This window comes from Sebastes fasciatus, chromosome 6 (genome assembly GCF_043250625.1).
Source record: "Sebastes fasciatus isolate fSebFas1 chromosome 6, fSebFas1.pri, whole genome shotgun sequence".
In the NCBI taxonomy this organism is placed as follows: domain Eukaryota; kingdom Metazoa; phylum Chordata; class Actinopteri; order Perciformes; family Sebastidae; genus Sebastes; species Sebastes fasciatus.
In genome coordinates, this window is record NC_133800.1 from 26,790,639 (window position 1) to 26,806,864 (window position 16,226).

The 16,226-nt window shown below is 35.9% G+C and overlaps 2 protein-coding genes across 2 annotated transcripts; both read left to right on the forward strand.

Annotated features, from left to right (window-relative positions):
- The first annotated feature begins 3,748 nt into the window (after nt 1-3,748).
- Nucleotides 3,749-5,292, forward strand: LOC141769626 (zinc-binding protein A33-like). Its single transcript, XM_074638871.1, has one exon. The coding sequence runs from the start codon at nt 3,749-3,751 to the stop codon at nt 5,165-5,167; it is 1,419 nt and encodes a 472-aa protein (XP_074494972.1). The 3' UTR covers nt 5,168-5,292.
- Nucleotides 5,293-10,355: 5,063 nt separating this feature from the next.
- On the forward strand, nt 10,356-11,927 carry LOC141770100 (nuclear factor 7, brain-like). Its single transcript, XM_074639762.1, has one exon. The coding sequence runs from the start codon at nt 10,479-10,481 to the stop codon at nt 11,925-11,927; it is 1,449 nt and encodes a 482-aa protein (XP_074495863.1). The 5' UTR covers nt 10,356-10,478.
- Nucleotides 11,928-16,226: the final 4,299 nt, after the last annotated feature.

Consider the following 16,226-nt stretch of genomic DNA (forward strand, 5'->3'; position numbering starts at 1 on the left):
AAGGTTAATAAACTTAATTTCCGTGAAATTATACCAAATGTTTTAGTATAAAAAAACAACCAGATATTGTGAATTATTTTGACTAAAGTTATTATCAGAGGAACATAATGTTGATGTTTTATCACATACTGGTATATGTAAACTTTTAGTCAGAATATTGTTTTGAGTAGGCAACCATCAATGTTATTTTTGGGTAATTAGATTAAAGAAATCCATATTTATGATATGATGGAGTTTGAAAACGGGTCAAATTTGACCCGAGGACAACAGGAGGGTTAATAATAGTAAAATATTGATAACAAAATCCAAATTCGGATTCGCAGCAAAGATACCAAATTTGACCGTTTTCTCTCTGAATGGTGACAGCTCAGTCCTCTTGGATTGTAGCCAGCTCTGCATGTCATTCCAGAAAAACTTCACTGATTCACAATAAAAAAAAAAAACATGTCCCAAACTTTCAATTTCACTTTTATAAAATACACAGTTATTCACATCAAAGTTCAATCTCAGTCTTAAGAATTTGTTTGTTGGGTAAATCTCATTCAGGATTTTGAAGTTCACCTCTTTCACATTAGGAGGGAGAGGGAATGAAATATATCTTCTCCGTATTATCTTAAACTCTTCAGCTTCAAATTCCTTGAAAACATAATTTCTCCTGACTGGGTTAGTGAAGTATTCTCTTAACAGAATATTCCTAATAACTTTGTTGGTAATCTTGCTGTCACACAAATCAATTCCTTCTACACAGAGCTGTCTTAGACTAGGGGAGATATTTGAATACAAGATGTCTTCTATCACCATTGATCTAAGGCAGGGGTCAGCAACCTGCGGCTCCGGAGCCACTTGAGGCTCTTTAGCTCTTCTCCAGTGGCTCCCTGTGGATTTTTAAAAATGGAAATGAATAACTGTTTTTTGTTTACATTTTCATTTTTATGTATCATTGTTGTAGGTCTAATGTACGACGGTACGACAGAGTACTAGGGCCACATTGAGGAAAAAAAATAAATCATAGATTTCGAGAATAAAGTCATAATATTATGAAAATAAGGTCATACGTTTACGAGAAACAAAGTTGTAATGTGAGAATAAAGTCAGAAGTTTACGAGAAAAAAAAGTCGTAATATTATGAGAATAAAATCATAATATTATAAAGTAGTAATTTTACGTCTTATTTTATTTTTTTCTCGTAAAGTTCTGACTTTATTCTCGTAATATTATGACTTTATTCTGGAAATCTCAGATTTTTTTCCCCTCAATGTGGCCCTAATACTCCGTAATACATTTGCACTTTAGCCCTCACTGCATTAGACTTATATGCTATATACTTAGACTATAAACTGTGTTACCTTCATCACAATGCTCAAATGTTTTGCGGCACCAGACAGATTTTTTTTTTCTTCTTTGCCTAAAATGGCTCTTTTGATAGTAAAGGTTGCTGACCCCTGATCTAAGGGAAGCTGGTACGGCTTTTATCTTTCTATTATAGTTCTTAACGGTACATTGGATTGAGAACTTCTCACAAAACTCTACAAGTTTCCACTGACATCCATGAAATTGGCTACAGCCCAAATCCCTTTGGATTTCCAAACCACTATGTACACTGATATTTTACTCCACAAAATGTGTCTATTGTTCCACACAGGTGTGTTATGTGGTGTAAAGTTATGTTTGTAAATTAACTTCCAATAGAGGAGCACTTGCTGATGGAAAGCGGAAAGTTTGACATTGTAAAAATCCCATCGGCTTTGTGATTCTGACTTCCAGGTTGCCCTACATTAATTCATCATCCCTGCACCGCTCTATTTGCTTCTGTAAAGACACATTACTGATTAATCGATTGTAGAAACAACCTCATAGCAGCCTGATGACGGCTAAATAGCTGAAAACATGTGAGGAATAAATGAATTGTGCAACTTGTTTAATTTAGATGGAGTTGTTTTGATTCTCACACTGGTCTGTACCTCACTGTGTGTGTTGTCAACATTAGAAACAGTCAGAAATCACATTTAAAAGATGGTTCAACTTTACCCTCCTACAACTTCACTGCATCATTATAATCTCATATAAAAAACAAACAAACAAGCAGAATCATGTCAGTTGTTGATCAGCTTTGTTAGTTGAAGTCGTAACAGTGTGTTGATACTCCAGTCTGTTCTAGACAGCCTCACTGAAGAGAGGGAGCACTGAGGGTTGTATACACAGAGATGTAGTGATGGCTGTCTAAACTGACCTTAAGGAGCATTAAGATGTTCACTATAAAGATGTGTTTCTTTAAACCAGTTGAGTCAGTCAGCAGGACTGTATGATGCTAACACAGTGTATGAAGGCTGTAGAGATGGATAAGCATTTCCAAAGAGACAACATTGTTTAAGAAATGATTTCACTTTTACATTTGATTCATTCTGTAACCTACTGAATGCAGTTTTCAGGGACAACATGCTCACATGTGCATAATGTCATCAACATTACTGAATGTACAGTATGTATACAACATGTGTGATTGCATGGACACATTTTACTTCCCGTAAAACACCACTAGATGGAGACAAAGTCCACGTTTTGTTGCTCATTTTGAACACTGAACATTTTACTTCTGTTACTTATTTACATGCATATTGTTGTTTGCTGCACAGGTTGATCAATAGTAGCTCCTCTTAGTAGTTTCTGATAGATTTTTCTTTTAATGCGTATTCGTCAACATACTTTATGTCCAGAGTATCTAAGAAATGCATCACTGCTGTGTCTCTTGATGTTGTTGTTGCTTCATCAGGCACCAAATGAGTCAAATCATCTCAAACACTTGATTCAGATTGAATTATATCTCAGACATGAGTCTTTCCAGCTCTTAAGAAGCCAACTTTAATTTTGTGCTGCTGTACCATCATCATCAAAACTCATGAATGAATGAATGAATGAATGAATGAATGAATGAACGAGAAAGAAAATGTGCCAGAAAGTAAAACAAATACAGTCAGGTTGAGAGACTTTATGTAGATTCTATATCATGATTATTATTTGTACATTTACTGTGACACAATGTAGAAAAACAACAGTCATTTTAGTGAGTTTTCTCTCATGTTTTTTGGAAAATACTCTCAAAATAAATTGCACAGACATTTGACCACTTTGACTTGTGATGAATAGGAGAATAAGCAAATGAAATGAAAAGTAAATAACAAGTTTAATTCCTATAAGTGCAGGTTTAGAGAGTGCTATCTATTGAGTCCAACTGGATGAAACTAACAAAGTCATGCAACTGGTTTAGTGTCAGTCAGCCTGTTGAAATGTTCAGTCCTCGTTAGACTAAAACATTACAATCCTCTCCTTGTTTTTGTGCATTTTATGAACATTTCTATTATTTATTTAGCGAAACAAAACAGGAGAAGTCACAATTATTTATATATATTTTGCATTTTATTGTTTTTTGTCTTTGAAAATTGATTATATTTTTGAAAAGAAATTGTATTGTTCTTAATCAAGAGGAAAGTGTTGAACTCTGAATGACATCCTGACACCATCTGCTGGTGACATAATGACATGGCAGCATTTCCTGATAATAATTCACCCTGTGACAGAGGGAAGTGTAAATGAAAGTAGATTTTGACATTGTTGATCAGAGTTGAGACGCCATTACAGGGTGTGAGATCTCTGCTGGAAAACACACATTTGGATTATTTGAAGCAATCAAGAGACGGGACAGTAACTCGGTGAGTCTTGCTTTTGAAAGACAATTTAGATACCAAGACAAATGGCTGAGAAAACCGCTCTTTTTGAAAGTTACCTGAACTGCCATGTGTGTTCAGAGACTTTCAGAGATCCTGTGTCTCTGAGCTGCAACCACAGCTTCTGTTCAAGCTGCCTGAAGAAATTCTGGGAACAAGCTGAAAACAAAAACTGTCCCATTTGTAAAAGAAAATCATCTAAAGACGATCCAGGAGTGAGCTTTGCACTGAAGGAACTGTCTGACTCGTTTGCTGAGAGACAGAAAACTGGATCAACTGAGACAGAAAAAGAAGAGAAGAAGGTGGAGGTGGTGTGTGATAAACATCAAGAAGAGCCTAGACTGTTCTGTAAGGATGAAGAGAGAGCTGTGTGTCCTGTCTGTGAGTTTTCTCTCCACCAGAGTCACAAGGTGGTTCTGGTAGAACAAGCAGTCAGTGACCTGAAGGACCAGCTGAAATCTGACTTAGAGTCTCTACAGGACAAGAGGGACAAACACAAACAAGTAGAGAACACATACAATGAAGTGATTCAACACTCCAAGAAGCAGCTGTTGTCCACAGAGAGGCAGATCAGAGCAGAGTTCAACAAGCTCCACCAGTTCCTGAAAGAGGAAGAGGAGTCCAGACTGGCAGCTCTGAGGGAGGAAGAGGAGCAGAAGGGGAAGACTATCAGCAGAGAGATGAAGATGATTCAGGAGCACATCTCCTCTCTGTCAGACAGTATCTCTGCTGTTGAAGAAGACCTGCAGAAACACAACGTGCCCTTCCTCAGCAGTTATAAAGCCACTCAGACCAGAGCCAGAGTCCAGTGCTCACTGTCAGATCCACAGCTGGTCTCAGGAGCGCTGATAGATGTGGCCAAACACCTGGGCAACCTGTCCTTCAGAGTCTGGGAGAAGATGAAGGACAAGGTCCACTTCAGTCCTGTCATTCTGGACCCAAACACTGCGTACCCCATTCTCTATCTGTCTGATGATCTGACCAGTGTGAGAAATGGAGACACAAACCAGCAGCTTCCTGACAATCCAGAGAGATTCACTAAGTATATCACTGTTCTGGGCTCTGAGGGCTTCAGCTCAGGGAAACACAGCTGGGAGGTGGAGGTGGGAGACCATCCTGTCTGGTTTTTAGGTTTGGCTAAAGAGTCAGCTGACAGGAAGGAGAATGCAGGAGTTTCACCAGAAAATGGAATCTGGTGTCTTTTCAGTGGAAAATACACTGATGTTGTTGGTGAGACAGTCGGAGTGAAGAAGAGTCTCCAGAGGATCAGAGTCCAGCTGGACTATGACAGGGGGGAGGTGTCCTTCTACGACCCTGAAGACATGACTCACATCTACACTCGCAGAGACACTTTCACTGAGAAACTCTTCCCATGGTTCTTTATTGGAAAGGCTGGTGATGCTAAAACTGCTGATATCAAAATCTGTCAAACTGAGATTCTCTGAGATGTTCAGATACGTTGGTGTTAGTTCTGACAGAAACTGTTTCTCTGTCCTGTCTCTACTGTCCCAAATGAATTATGCAAAACTGTTTTCATCTTCCTTTATTGTTTAATGTAACCCATTTTAAAAATATGAACACAGAAGTAATTTCTTATATCTGAAATTAATTTTTCGGAAATACCATGAGAAATTAAGAATTTGTTGTTTAGCAAAAATGTGTTGAAGACGGTAACTAAGATTAATCCACAAGAAAATATGGCTACAAAATCTGTATCACATCATCAGGAGACAAACTTTAAAGATAAAAGCTGTTAATTATTCTGGTTATCAGCATCTTGTTTTGAGTCAAACAACATTATATCGTAGTTTCAACCATTAGTTTTAGTTTTTGATATTTTGTAGGATCTTCTGATGAGTTATTTTAGTTTTGGATCTTTTGTTTTAATGGTGTTTTATTTTAAGATAAGATAAAACTTTATTCATCCTGAGGGAAATTGCTGTGCAGAAGTTGCAACAAAAAGTGAGAAAAGTGTAAATATAAAAAGGGTTAATATAAAGTCTATGACAATATGGTGTAAATATATACAAAAATATATACAATGCCAAAATCAAGTCAACAGAGTGGATCATAAAAATATAAACATGCTTTGATTCAGTCTTTAATTCTTACAGCGCTTCTTCAAACTGTATATGATATTTTTTGTAGTGTATACATGATCAATAATATGAATGATAAATGACAATGTCCAGTTTGTGATCAAAATAAAGGAAATATCAGCACTACAATTTAGTTTGATGTTTTTTTTATATAAAATTTAAATCCAATATATCTTTATAAAATGTACATCTTGTAACTTTGCTAGTGCTCTAGGAACTACACTGTGCCAGACCCCCCCAGCCTGTTCGATGGCCACGTCTGGCCCATGTGTTTGAAACACAACAACATCTTGTGTCGAGCTTTTATCTTGTAAAGATAAAAGCTGTTAATTATTCTGGTTATCAGCATCTTGTTTTGAGTCAAACAACATTATATAGTAGTTTCAATCATTAGTTTAAGTTTTTGATATTTTTGGGATCTTCTGATGAGTCGTTTTAGTTTTGGATCTCAACATATATATATATATATATATATATGTATATATCATAAATTAAAAGAAACAGTGCTCATCTCAAATTAATTTGTACATATCAAATAAACAGAATAATTTAACAGCTTTTTTAGTCAGTCATAATGGACAAAGATTTACTTAGCAGTTTTAACTCATTCTTCATAGTCAGACAGGGTTTAGTTTTGAGGTATCTGCATTAATGTATAAAAATGTACTTAACCCTCCTGTTTCTTCCCGTCCGTCGACCATGCAACTTTTGTCTTCCCGGGTCAAAATGAAACCGGTCTGGTTTGACTTTTTATAAAGCATACAGTATAAACTATCACCCAATTCTGTGTTACACCTTTTTGGCCAACTTCATTCCTAATTATTAAGTTTTACACTTTTTGGGGGGAAATTAAGGTTGATAAACCTAATTTCCGTGAAATTATACCAAATTATTTAGTATAAAAAAACAACCAGATATTGTGAATTATTTTGACTAAAGTTATTATCAGAGGAACATAATGTTGTTGTATTATAACATACTGGTTTATGTAAACTTTTAGTCAGAATATTGTTTTGAGTAGGCAACCATCCATGTTATTTTTGGGTAATTAGATTAAAGAAATCCATATTTATGATATAATGAAATTTGAAAATGGGTCAAATTTGACCCGAGGACAACAGGAGGGTTAATAAAAGTGAAATATTGATAACAAAATCCAAATTCTGATTCGCAGCAAAGATACCAAATTTGACCGTTTTCTCTCTGAATGGTGACAGCTCAGTCCTCTTGGATTGTAGCCAGCTCTGCATGTCATTCCAGAAAAACTTCACTGATTCACAATAAAAAAAAACAACACATGTTCCAAACGTTCAATTTCACTTTCACAAAATACACAGTTATTCACATCAAAGTTAAACCTCAGTCTCAAGAATTCGTTCGTTTGGTAAATCTCATTCAGGATTTTGAAGTTCACCTCTTTCACCTTAGGAGGGAGAGGGAATGAAATATATTCTCCGTATTATCTTAAACTCTTCAGCTTCAAATTCCTTGAAAACATAATTTCTCCTGACTGGGCTAGGGAAGTATTCTCTGAACAGAATATTACTAATAACTTTGTTGGTAATCTTGCTGTCACACAAATCAATTCCTTCTACACAGAGCTGTCTTAGACTAGGGGAGATATTTGAATACAAGATGTCTTCTATCACCATTGATCTCAGGCAGGGGTCAGCAACCTGCGGCTCCGGAGCCACTTGAGGCTCTTTAGCTCCTCTCCAGAGGCTTCCTGTGGATTTTTAAAAATGGAAATGAATAACTTTTTTGTTTACATTTTCATTTTTATGTATCATTGTTGTAGGTCTAATGTACGACGGTATGACAGAGTATTAGGAAAAAAAATAAATCTGAGATTTCGAGAATAAAGTCATAATATTATGAAAATAAAGATGTAATATTATGAAAATAAAGTCATACGTTTATGAGAAACAAAGTTGTAATGTGAGAATAAAGTCAGAATTTTATGAGAAAAAAAAGTCGTAATATTATGAGAATGAAATCATAATATTATAAAGTAGTAATTTTACGTGTTATTTTATTTTTTTCTCATGAAGTTCTGACTTTATTCTAGTAATATTAAAACTTTTTTCTTATAAAGTTATGACTTTTTTCTCGTAATATTACGACTTTTTTTCTTGTAAAGTTATGACTTTATTCTGGAAATCTCTTGATTTTTTTCCCTCAATGTGGCCGTAATACTCCGTAGTACATTTGCTCTTTGGCCCTCACTGTATTAGACTTATATGCTATATACTTAGACTATAAACTGTGTTACCTTCATCACAATGCTCAAATGTTTTGCGGCACCAGACAGATTTTTTTTTTTCTTTGCCTAAAAATGGCTCTTTTGATAGTAAAGGTTGCTGACCCCTGATCTAAGGGAAGCTGGTACGGCTTTTATCTTTCTATTATGGTTCTTAACGGTACATTGGATTGAGAACTTCTCACAAAACTCTTCATGCTGTCACAAGTTTCCACTGTCATCCATGAAATGGGCTACAGCCCAAATCCCTTTGGATTTCCAAACCTCTATGTACTCTGATTTTTTACTCCACAAAATGTGTCTATTGTTCCACACAGGTGTGTTATGTGGTGTAAAGTTATGTTTGTAAATTAACTTCCAATAGAGGAGCACTTGCTGATGGAAAGCAGAAAGTTTGACAATGTCAAATTCCCATTGGCTTTGTGATTCTGACTTCCAGGTTGGCCTACATTAATTCATCATCCCTGCACCGCTCTATTTGCTTCTGTAAAGCCACATGACCAATTAACTGATTGTAGAAACAAACTCATAGCAGCCTGATGACGGCTAAATAGCTGAAAACATGTGAGGAATACATGAATTGTGCAACTTGTTTAATTTAGATGGACTTGTTTTGATTCTCACACTGGTCTGTACCTCACTGTGTGTGTTGTCAACATTAGAAACAGTCAGAAATCACATTTAAAAGATGGTTCAACTTTACCCTCCTACAACTTCACTGCATCATTATAATCTCATATAAAAACAAACAAACAAGCAGAATCATGTCAGTTGTTGATCAGCTTTGTTAGTTGAAGTCGTAACAGTGTGTTGATACTCCAGTCTGTTCTAGACAGCCTCACTGAAGAGAGGGAGCACTGAGGGTTGTATACACAGAGATGTAGTGATGGCTGTCTAAACTGACCTTAAGGAGCATTAAGATGTTCACTATAAAGATGTGTTTCTTTAAACCAGTTGAGTCAGTCAGCAGGACTGTATAATGCTAACACAGTGTATGAAGGCTGTAGAGATGGATAAGCATTTCCAAGAAGACAACATTGTTTAAGAAATGATTTCACTATTACATTTGATTAATTCTGTAACCTACTGAATGCAGTTTTCAGGGACAACATGCTCACATGTGCATAATGTCATCAACATTATTGAATGTACAGTATGTATACAGCATGTGTGATTGCATGGACACATTTTACTTTCTGTAAACGCCACAAGATGGAGACAAAGTCCACGTTTTGTTGCTCATTTTGAACACTGAACATTTTATTTCTGTTACTTATTTACATGCATATTGTTGTTTGCTGCACAGGTTGATCAATAGTAGCTCCTCTTAGTAGTTTCTGATAGATTGTTCTTTTAATGCGTATTCGTCAACATACTTTATGTCCAGAGTATCTAAGAAATGCATCACTGCTGTGTCTCTTGATGTTGTTGTTGCTTCGTCAGGCACCAAATGAGTCAAATCATCTCAAACACATGATTCAGATTGAATTATATCTCAGACATGAGTCTTTCCAGCTCTTAAGAGGCCAGCATTTATTTTGTGCTGCATGAATGAATGAATGAATGAATGAATGAATGAATGAATGAGAGAGAAAGTGTGCCAGAAAGTAAAACAAATACAGTCAGGTTGAGAGACTTTATGTAGATTTTATATCATGATTGTTATTTGTACATTTACTGTGACACAATGTGGAAAAACAACAGTCATTTTAGTGAGTTTTCTCTCATGTTTTTGGAAAATACTCTCAAAATATATTGCACAGACATTTGACCACTTTGACTTGTGATGAATAGGAGAATAAGCAAATGAAATGAAAAGTAAATAACAAGTTTAATTTGTATGAGTGATGGTTTAGAGAGTGCTATAAATTTAGTCCAACTGGATGAAACTAACAAAGTCATGCAACTGGTTTAGTGTCAGTTAGCCTGTTGAAATGTTCAGTCCTCGTTAGACTAAAACATTACAATCCTCTCCTTGTTTTTGGCATTTTATGAACATTTCTATTATTTATTTAGCGAAACAAAACAGGAGAAGTCACAATTATTTATATATATTTTGCATTTTATTTTGTTTAGTCTATGAAAATTGATTATAGATTTAAAAAGAAATGTTATTGTTCTTAATCAAGAGGAAAGTGTTGAACTCTGAATGACATCCTGACACCATCTGCTGGTAACATAATGACATGGCAGCATTTCCTGATAATAATTCACCCTGTGACAGAGGTGAGTGTAAATGAAAGTAGATTTTGACATTGTTGATCAGAGCTGAGACGCCATCACAGGGTGTGAGATCTCTGCTGGAAAACACACGTTTGGATTATTTGAAGCAATCAAGAGACGGGACAGTAACTCGGTGAGTCTTGCTTTTGAAAGACAATTTAGATACCAAGACAAATGGCTGAGAAAATTGCTCTTGTTGAAAGTTTCCTGAACTGCCATGTGTGTTCAGAGACTTTCAGAGATCCTGTGTCTCTGAGCTGCAGCCACAGCTTCTGTTCAAGCTGCCTGAAGAAATTCTGGGAACAAGCTGAAAACAAAAACTGTCCCATTTGTAAAAGAAAATCCTCAAATGATTTTCCAGGAGTGAACTTTGCACTGAAGGAATTGTCTGACTTGTTTGCTGAGAGACAGAAAGCTGGATCATCTGAGCCAGAAAAAGAAGAGAAGAAGGTGGAGGTGGTGTGTAGTAAACATCAAGAAGAGCCTAGACTGTTCTGTAAGGATGAAGAGAGAGCTGTGTGTCCTGTCTGTGAGTTTTCTCTCCACCAGAGTCACGAGGTGGTTCCTGTAGAACAAGCAGTCAGTGACCTGAAGGACCAGCTGAAATCTGACTTAAAGTCTCTACAGGACAAGAGGGACAAACACAAACAAGTAGAGAAACAATCTGATGAAATAGTTAAACACTCCAAGAAGCAGCTGTTGTCCACAGAGAGGCAGATCAGAGCAGAGTTCAACAAGCTCCACCAGTTCCTGAAAGAGGAAGAGGAGTCCAGACTGGCAGCTCTGAGGGAGGAAGAGGAGCAGAAGGGGAAGACTATCAGCAGAGAGATGAAGATGATTCAGGAGCACATCTCCTCTCTGTCAGACAGTATCTCTGCTGTTGAAGAAGACCTGCAGAAACACAACGTGCCCTTCCTCAGCAGTTATAAAGCCACTCAGACCAGAGCCAGAGTCCAGTGCTCACTGTCAGATCCACAGCTGGTCTCAGGAGCGCTGATAGATGTGGCCAAACACCTGGGCAACCTGTCCTTCAGAGTCTGGGAGAAGATGAAGGACAAGGTCCACTTCAGTCCTGTCATTCTGGACCCAAACACTGCAAACCACTATCTCTATCTGTCTGATGATCTGACCAGTGTGAGATGTGGAGACACAAACCAGCAGCTTCCTGACAATCCAGAGAGATTCACTAAGTATGTAGATGTTCTGGGCTCTGAGGGCTTCAGCTCAGGGAAACACAGCTGGGAGGTGGAGGTGGGAGACCATCCTGTCTGGAATGTAGGTTTGGCTAAAGAGTCAGTTGACAGGAAGGAGAAGAGATATGCCTCACCAGAATATGGAACCTTGTGTTTAGTTCATCGCAGTGGAAAATACACTGATGGAGCTTGTAAGACAGTCAGAGTGAAGAAGAGTCTCCAGAGGATCAGAGTCCAGCTGGACTATGACAGGGGGGAGGTGTCCTTCTACGACCCTGAAGACATGACTCACATCTGCACTGTCAGAGACACTTTCACTGAGAAACTCTTCCCATATTTCTGTATTTTGTCAGCTGGTGATGCTAAAACTGTTGATATCAAAATCATTCAAACTGAGATTCTCTGTGATGTTCAGACACGTTGGTGTTAGTTCAGACTTTAATCTGACTTCACTGTCTGTCTAGATCTCATTGAAATAATCAAGACAATCAACAGTTATAACAGAAATAAGATTTACTCAATACTTAAACTGCATTACATCATCAGGTCTTAAACTTTCCTACAGCTCCAAATCAGTTTACTTATTAACCTGGTTATCAGCATCTTGTGTTTAATCAGACCACAATATAACATCTACTGTATCCACTATACCAAACACTTTGTTTCAGCTGTGTGATTCTTTAAGGGGAGACTCTACAGGTGAATAGGGTAAAATATTTAACTAATAGATATCGACATGAAACTTCCCCAGTTGATTACTGACTTTAAGACAATTATTTTTTGTATTATAAGTTTCTGAAATGTTATGTTTAATTATGCAAATGAGGCATTATCTAGAGCTAACTTTTGGTGAATTTAGGAGAAATCTACAGACAGACAAAGTAGTAAAATAAACACCTAAATGTGTATTATGGATGTTTTCTTTCCACTAGTCTTAAAGAAGACGTGTTATTGAAGCAAAATAGCCCAAAAATCTCAAAATTGACCAGTGTATGAAAAACAATGTTTCTGCCTGTAGTGTCTCTCCTTAACTTTTATCATCATCAGACAACATTTTTAGTTTGTCAGATTTCTGGATCTTATGATGAGTTATTTCAGCTCTGATTTATAATTTCAATGTTTTACACTTTACACTCAGAGTCTCAGTTCATCAAAACACATTCTGGCTCTGATTGATTGTTATCTTTTTTATATTTTTATGATTTGTTGAGGGTCACAGATATTGTTTTTCTCTACTGTCCAAAATTAATTGATATTCTTTTACTGTTTTAAGGTAACTCACTGTAAAAACATGGACACATAAATCATTTCTTATATCTGAAATTCATTTTTGAGAATACTTTGAGAAATTAAGTATATGTTGTTTAGAAAAAATGTGTTGAAGACGGTAACTAAGATTAATCCACAAGAAAATGTGGCTGCAAAATCTGCATCACATCATCAGGAGACGAACTCTAAAGATTAAAGCTGTTAATTATTCTGGTTATCAGCATCTTGTTTTGAGTCAAACAACATTATATAGTAGTTTCAATCATTAGTTTTAGTTTTTTATGTTTTTGGGATCTTCTGATGAGTTGTTTTAGTTTTGGATCTCTTGTTTTAATGGTGTTTTATTTTAAGATGAACTTTATTCATCCTGAGGGAAATTGCTGTGCAGCAGTTGCAACAAAAAGTGGGAAAAGTGTAAATATAAAGTCTATGACAATATGGTGTAAATATATACAAAAAATACACAATGCCTAAATCAAGTCAACAGTATGGGTCATAAAAATATAAACATGCTTTGATTCAGTCTTTAATTCTTACAGCGCTTCTTCAAACTGTATATGATATTTTTTGTAGTGTATACATGATCAATAATATGAATGATAAATGACAATGTCCAATTTGTGATCAAAATAAAGGAAATATCAGCAGTACAATTTAGTTTCATGTTTTTTTTTCGATTAAATTTAAATCCAATATATCTTTATAAAATGTACATCTTGTAACTTTCCTAGTGCTCTAGGAACTACACTGTGCCAGACCCGCCCAGCCTGTTCGATGGCCACGTCTGGCCCATGTGTTTGAAACACAACAACATCTTGTGTCGAGCTTTTATCTTGTAAAGATAAAAGCTGTTAATTATTCTGGTTATCAGCATCTTGTTTTGAGTCAAACAACATTATATAGTAGTTTCAATCATTAGTTTAAGTTTTTGATATTTTTGGGATCTTCTGATGAGTTGTTTTAGTTTTGGATTGCAACATATATCAAAAATTACATTCAAATAAAATAAAAAACTGGTGAAGGAACAAGAAATACAAAATAATAAATTAATTAAAAAAGAAAAAAATATATAAATATATATATACAGTATATATCACATGAATTAAAAGAAACAGTGCTCATCTGAAATTAATTTGTAAATATTAAATAAAGCGAATAATTTAACAGGTTGTTTGTCAGTCATAATGGACAAAGATTTACTTAGCAGTTTTAACTCATTCTTCATACTGGTCAGACAGGGTTTAATTTTGAGTTATCTGCATTAATGTATCAAAGATTTACTTAATAATAATAAAATATTGATATCAAATTCGGATTCACAGCAAAGATACCAAATTTGACCGTTTTCTCTCTGAATGGTGACAGCTCAGTCCTCTTGGATTGTAGCCAGCTCTGCATGTCATTCCAGAAAAACTTCACTGATTCACAATAAAATAAAAAAAATACATGTTCCAAAATTTCAATTTCACTTTCACAAAATACACAGTTATTCACATCAAAGTTAAACCTCAGTCTCAAGAATTCGTTCGTTGGGTAAATCTCATTCAGGATTTTGAAGTTCACCTCTTTCACCTTAGGAGGGAGAGGGAATGAAATATCTTCTCCGTATTATCTTAAACTCTTCAGCTTCAAATTCCTTGAAAACATAATTTCTCCTGACTGGGTTAGTGAAGTATTCTCTTAACAGAATATTACTAATAACTTTGTTGGTAATCTTGCTGTCACACAAATCAATTCCTTCTACACAGACCTGTCTTAGACTAGGGGAGATATCTGAATACAAGATGTCTTCTATCACCATTGATCTCAGGCAGGGGTCTGCAACCTGCGGCTCCGGAGCCACTTGAGGCTCTTTAGCTCCTCTCCAGTGGCTCCCTGAGAATTTATACAAATGGAAATGAATAACTGTTTTTTGTTTACATTTTCATTTTTATGTATCATTGTTAGGTCTAATGTACGATGGTATGACAGAGTATTAGGGCCACATTGAGGAAAAGAAATAAATCTGAGATTTCGAGAATAAAGTCATAATATTACGAAAATGAAGTTGTAATATTATGAAAATAAAGTCATACGTTTACGAGAAACAAAGTTGTAATGTGAGAATAAAGTCAGAAGTTTTTTATTTAATTTTACGTGTTATTTTATTTTTTTCTTGTAATATTATGACTTTATTCTGGAAATCTCTGATTTTTTTTCCCTGAATGTGGCCCTTATACTCCGTAGTACATTTGCACTTTGGCCCTCACTGTATTAGACTTATATGCTATATACTTAGACTATAAACTGTGTTACCTTCATCACAATGCTCAAATGTTTTGCGGCTCCAGACAGATTTGTTTTTTTTCTTTGCCTGAAATGGCTCTTTTGATAGTAAAGCTTGCTGACCCCTGATCTAAGGGAAGCTGGTACGGCTTTTATCTTTCTATTATAGTTCTTAACGGTACATTGGATTGAGAACTTCTCACAAAACTCTTCATGCTGTCACAAGTTTCCACTCTCATCCATGAAATGTGCTACAGCCCAAATCCCTTTGGATTTCCAAACCTCTATGTACACTGATTTTTTACTCCACAAAATGTGTCTATTGTTCCACACAGGTGTGTTATGTGGTGTAAAGTTATATTTGTAAATTAACTTCCAATAGAGGAGCACTTGCTGATGGAAAGCGGGAAAGTTTGACAATGTCAAAATCCCATCGGCTTTGTGATTCTGAATTTGGGGTTGGCCTACATTAATTCATCATCCCTGCACCGCTCTATTTGCTTCTGTAAAGCCACATGACCAATTAACTGATTGTAGAAACAACCTCATAGCAGCCTGATGACGGCTAAATAGCTGAAAACATGTGAGGAATAAATGAATTGTGCAACTTGTTTAATTTAGATGGACTTGTTTTGATTCTCACACTGGTCTGTACCTCACTGTGTGTGTTGTCAACATTAGAAACAGTCAGAAATCACATTTAAAAGATGGTTCAACTTTACCCTCCTACAACTTCACTGCATCATTATAATCTCGTATAAAAACAAACAAACAAGCAGAATCATGTCAGTTGTTGATCAGCTTTGTTAGTTGAAGTCGTAACAGTGTGTTGATACTCCAGTCTGTTCTAGACAGCCTCACTGAAGAGAGGGAGCACTGAGGGTTGCATACACAGAGATGTAGTGATGGCTGTCTAAACTGACCTTAAGGAGCATTAAGATGTTCACTATAAAGATGTGTTTCTTTAAACCAGTTGAGTCAGTCAGCAGGACTGTATAATGCTAACACAGTGTATGAAGGCTGTAGAGATGGATAAGCATTTCCAAAGAGACAACATTGTTTAAGAAATGATTTCACTATTACATTTGATTAATTCTGTAACCTACTGAATGCAGTTTTCAGGGACAACATGCTCACATGTGCATAATGTCATCAACATTATTGAATGTACAGTATGTATACAACATGTGATTGC

What these genes read in the sequence shown, in the direction of transcription:
- LOC141769626 (XM_074638871.1), top strand. Translation starts at nt 3,749, where the DNA reads ATGGCTGAGAAAACCGCTCTTTTTGAAAGTTACCTGAACTGCCATGTG.
- LOC141770100 (XM_074639762.1), top strand. Translation starts at nt 10,479, where the DNA reads ATGGCTGAGAAAATTGCTCTTGTTGAAAGTTTCCTGAACTGCCATGTG.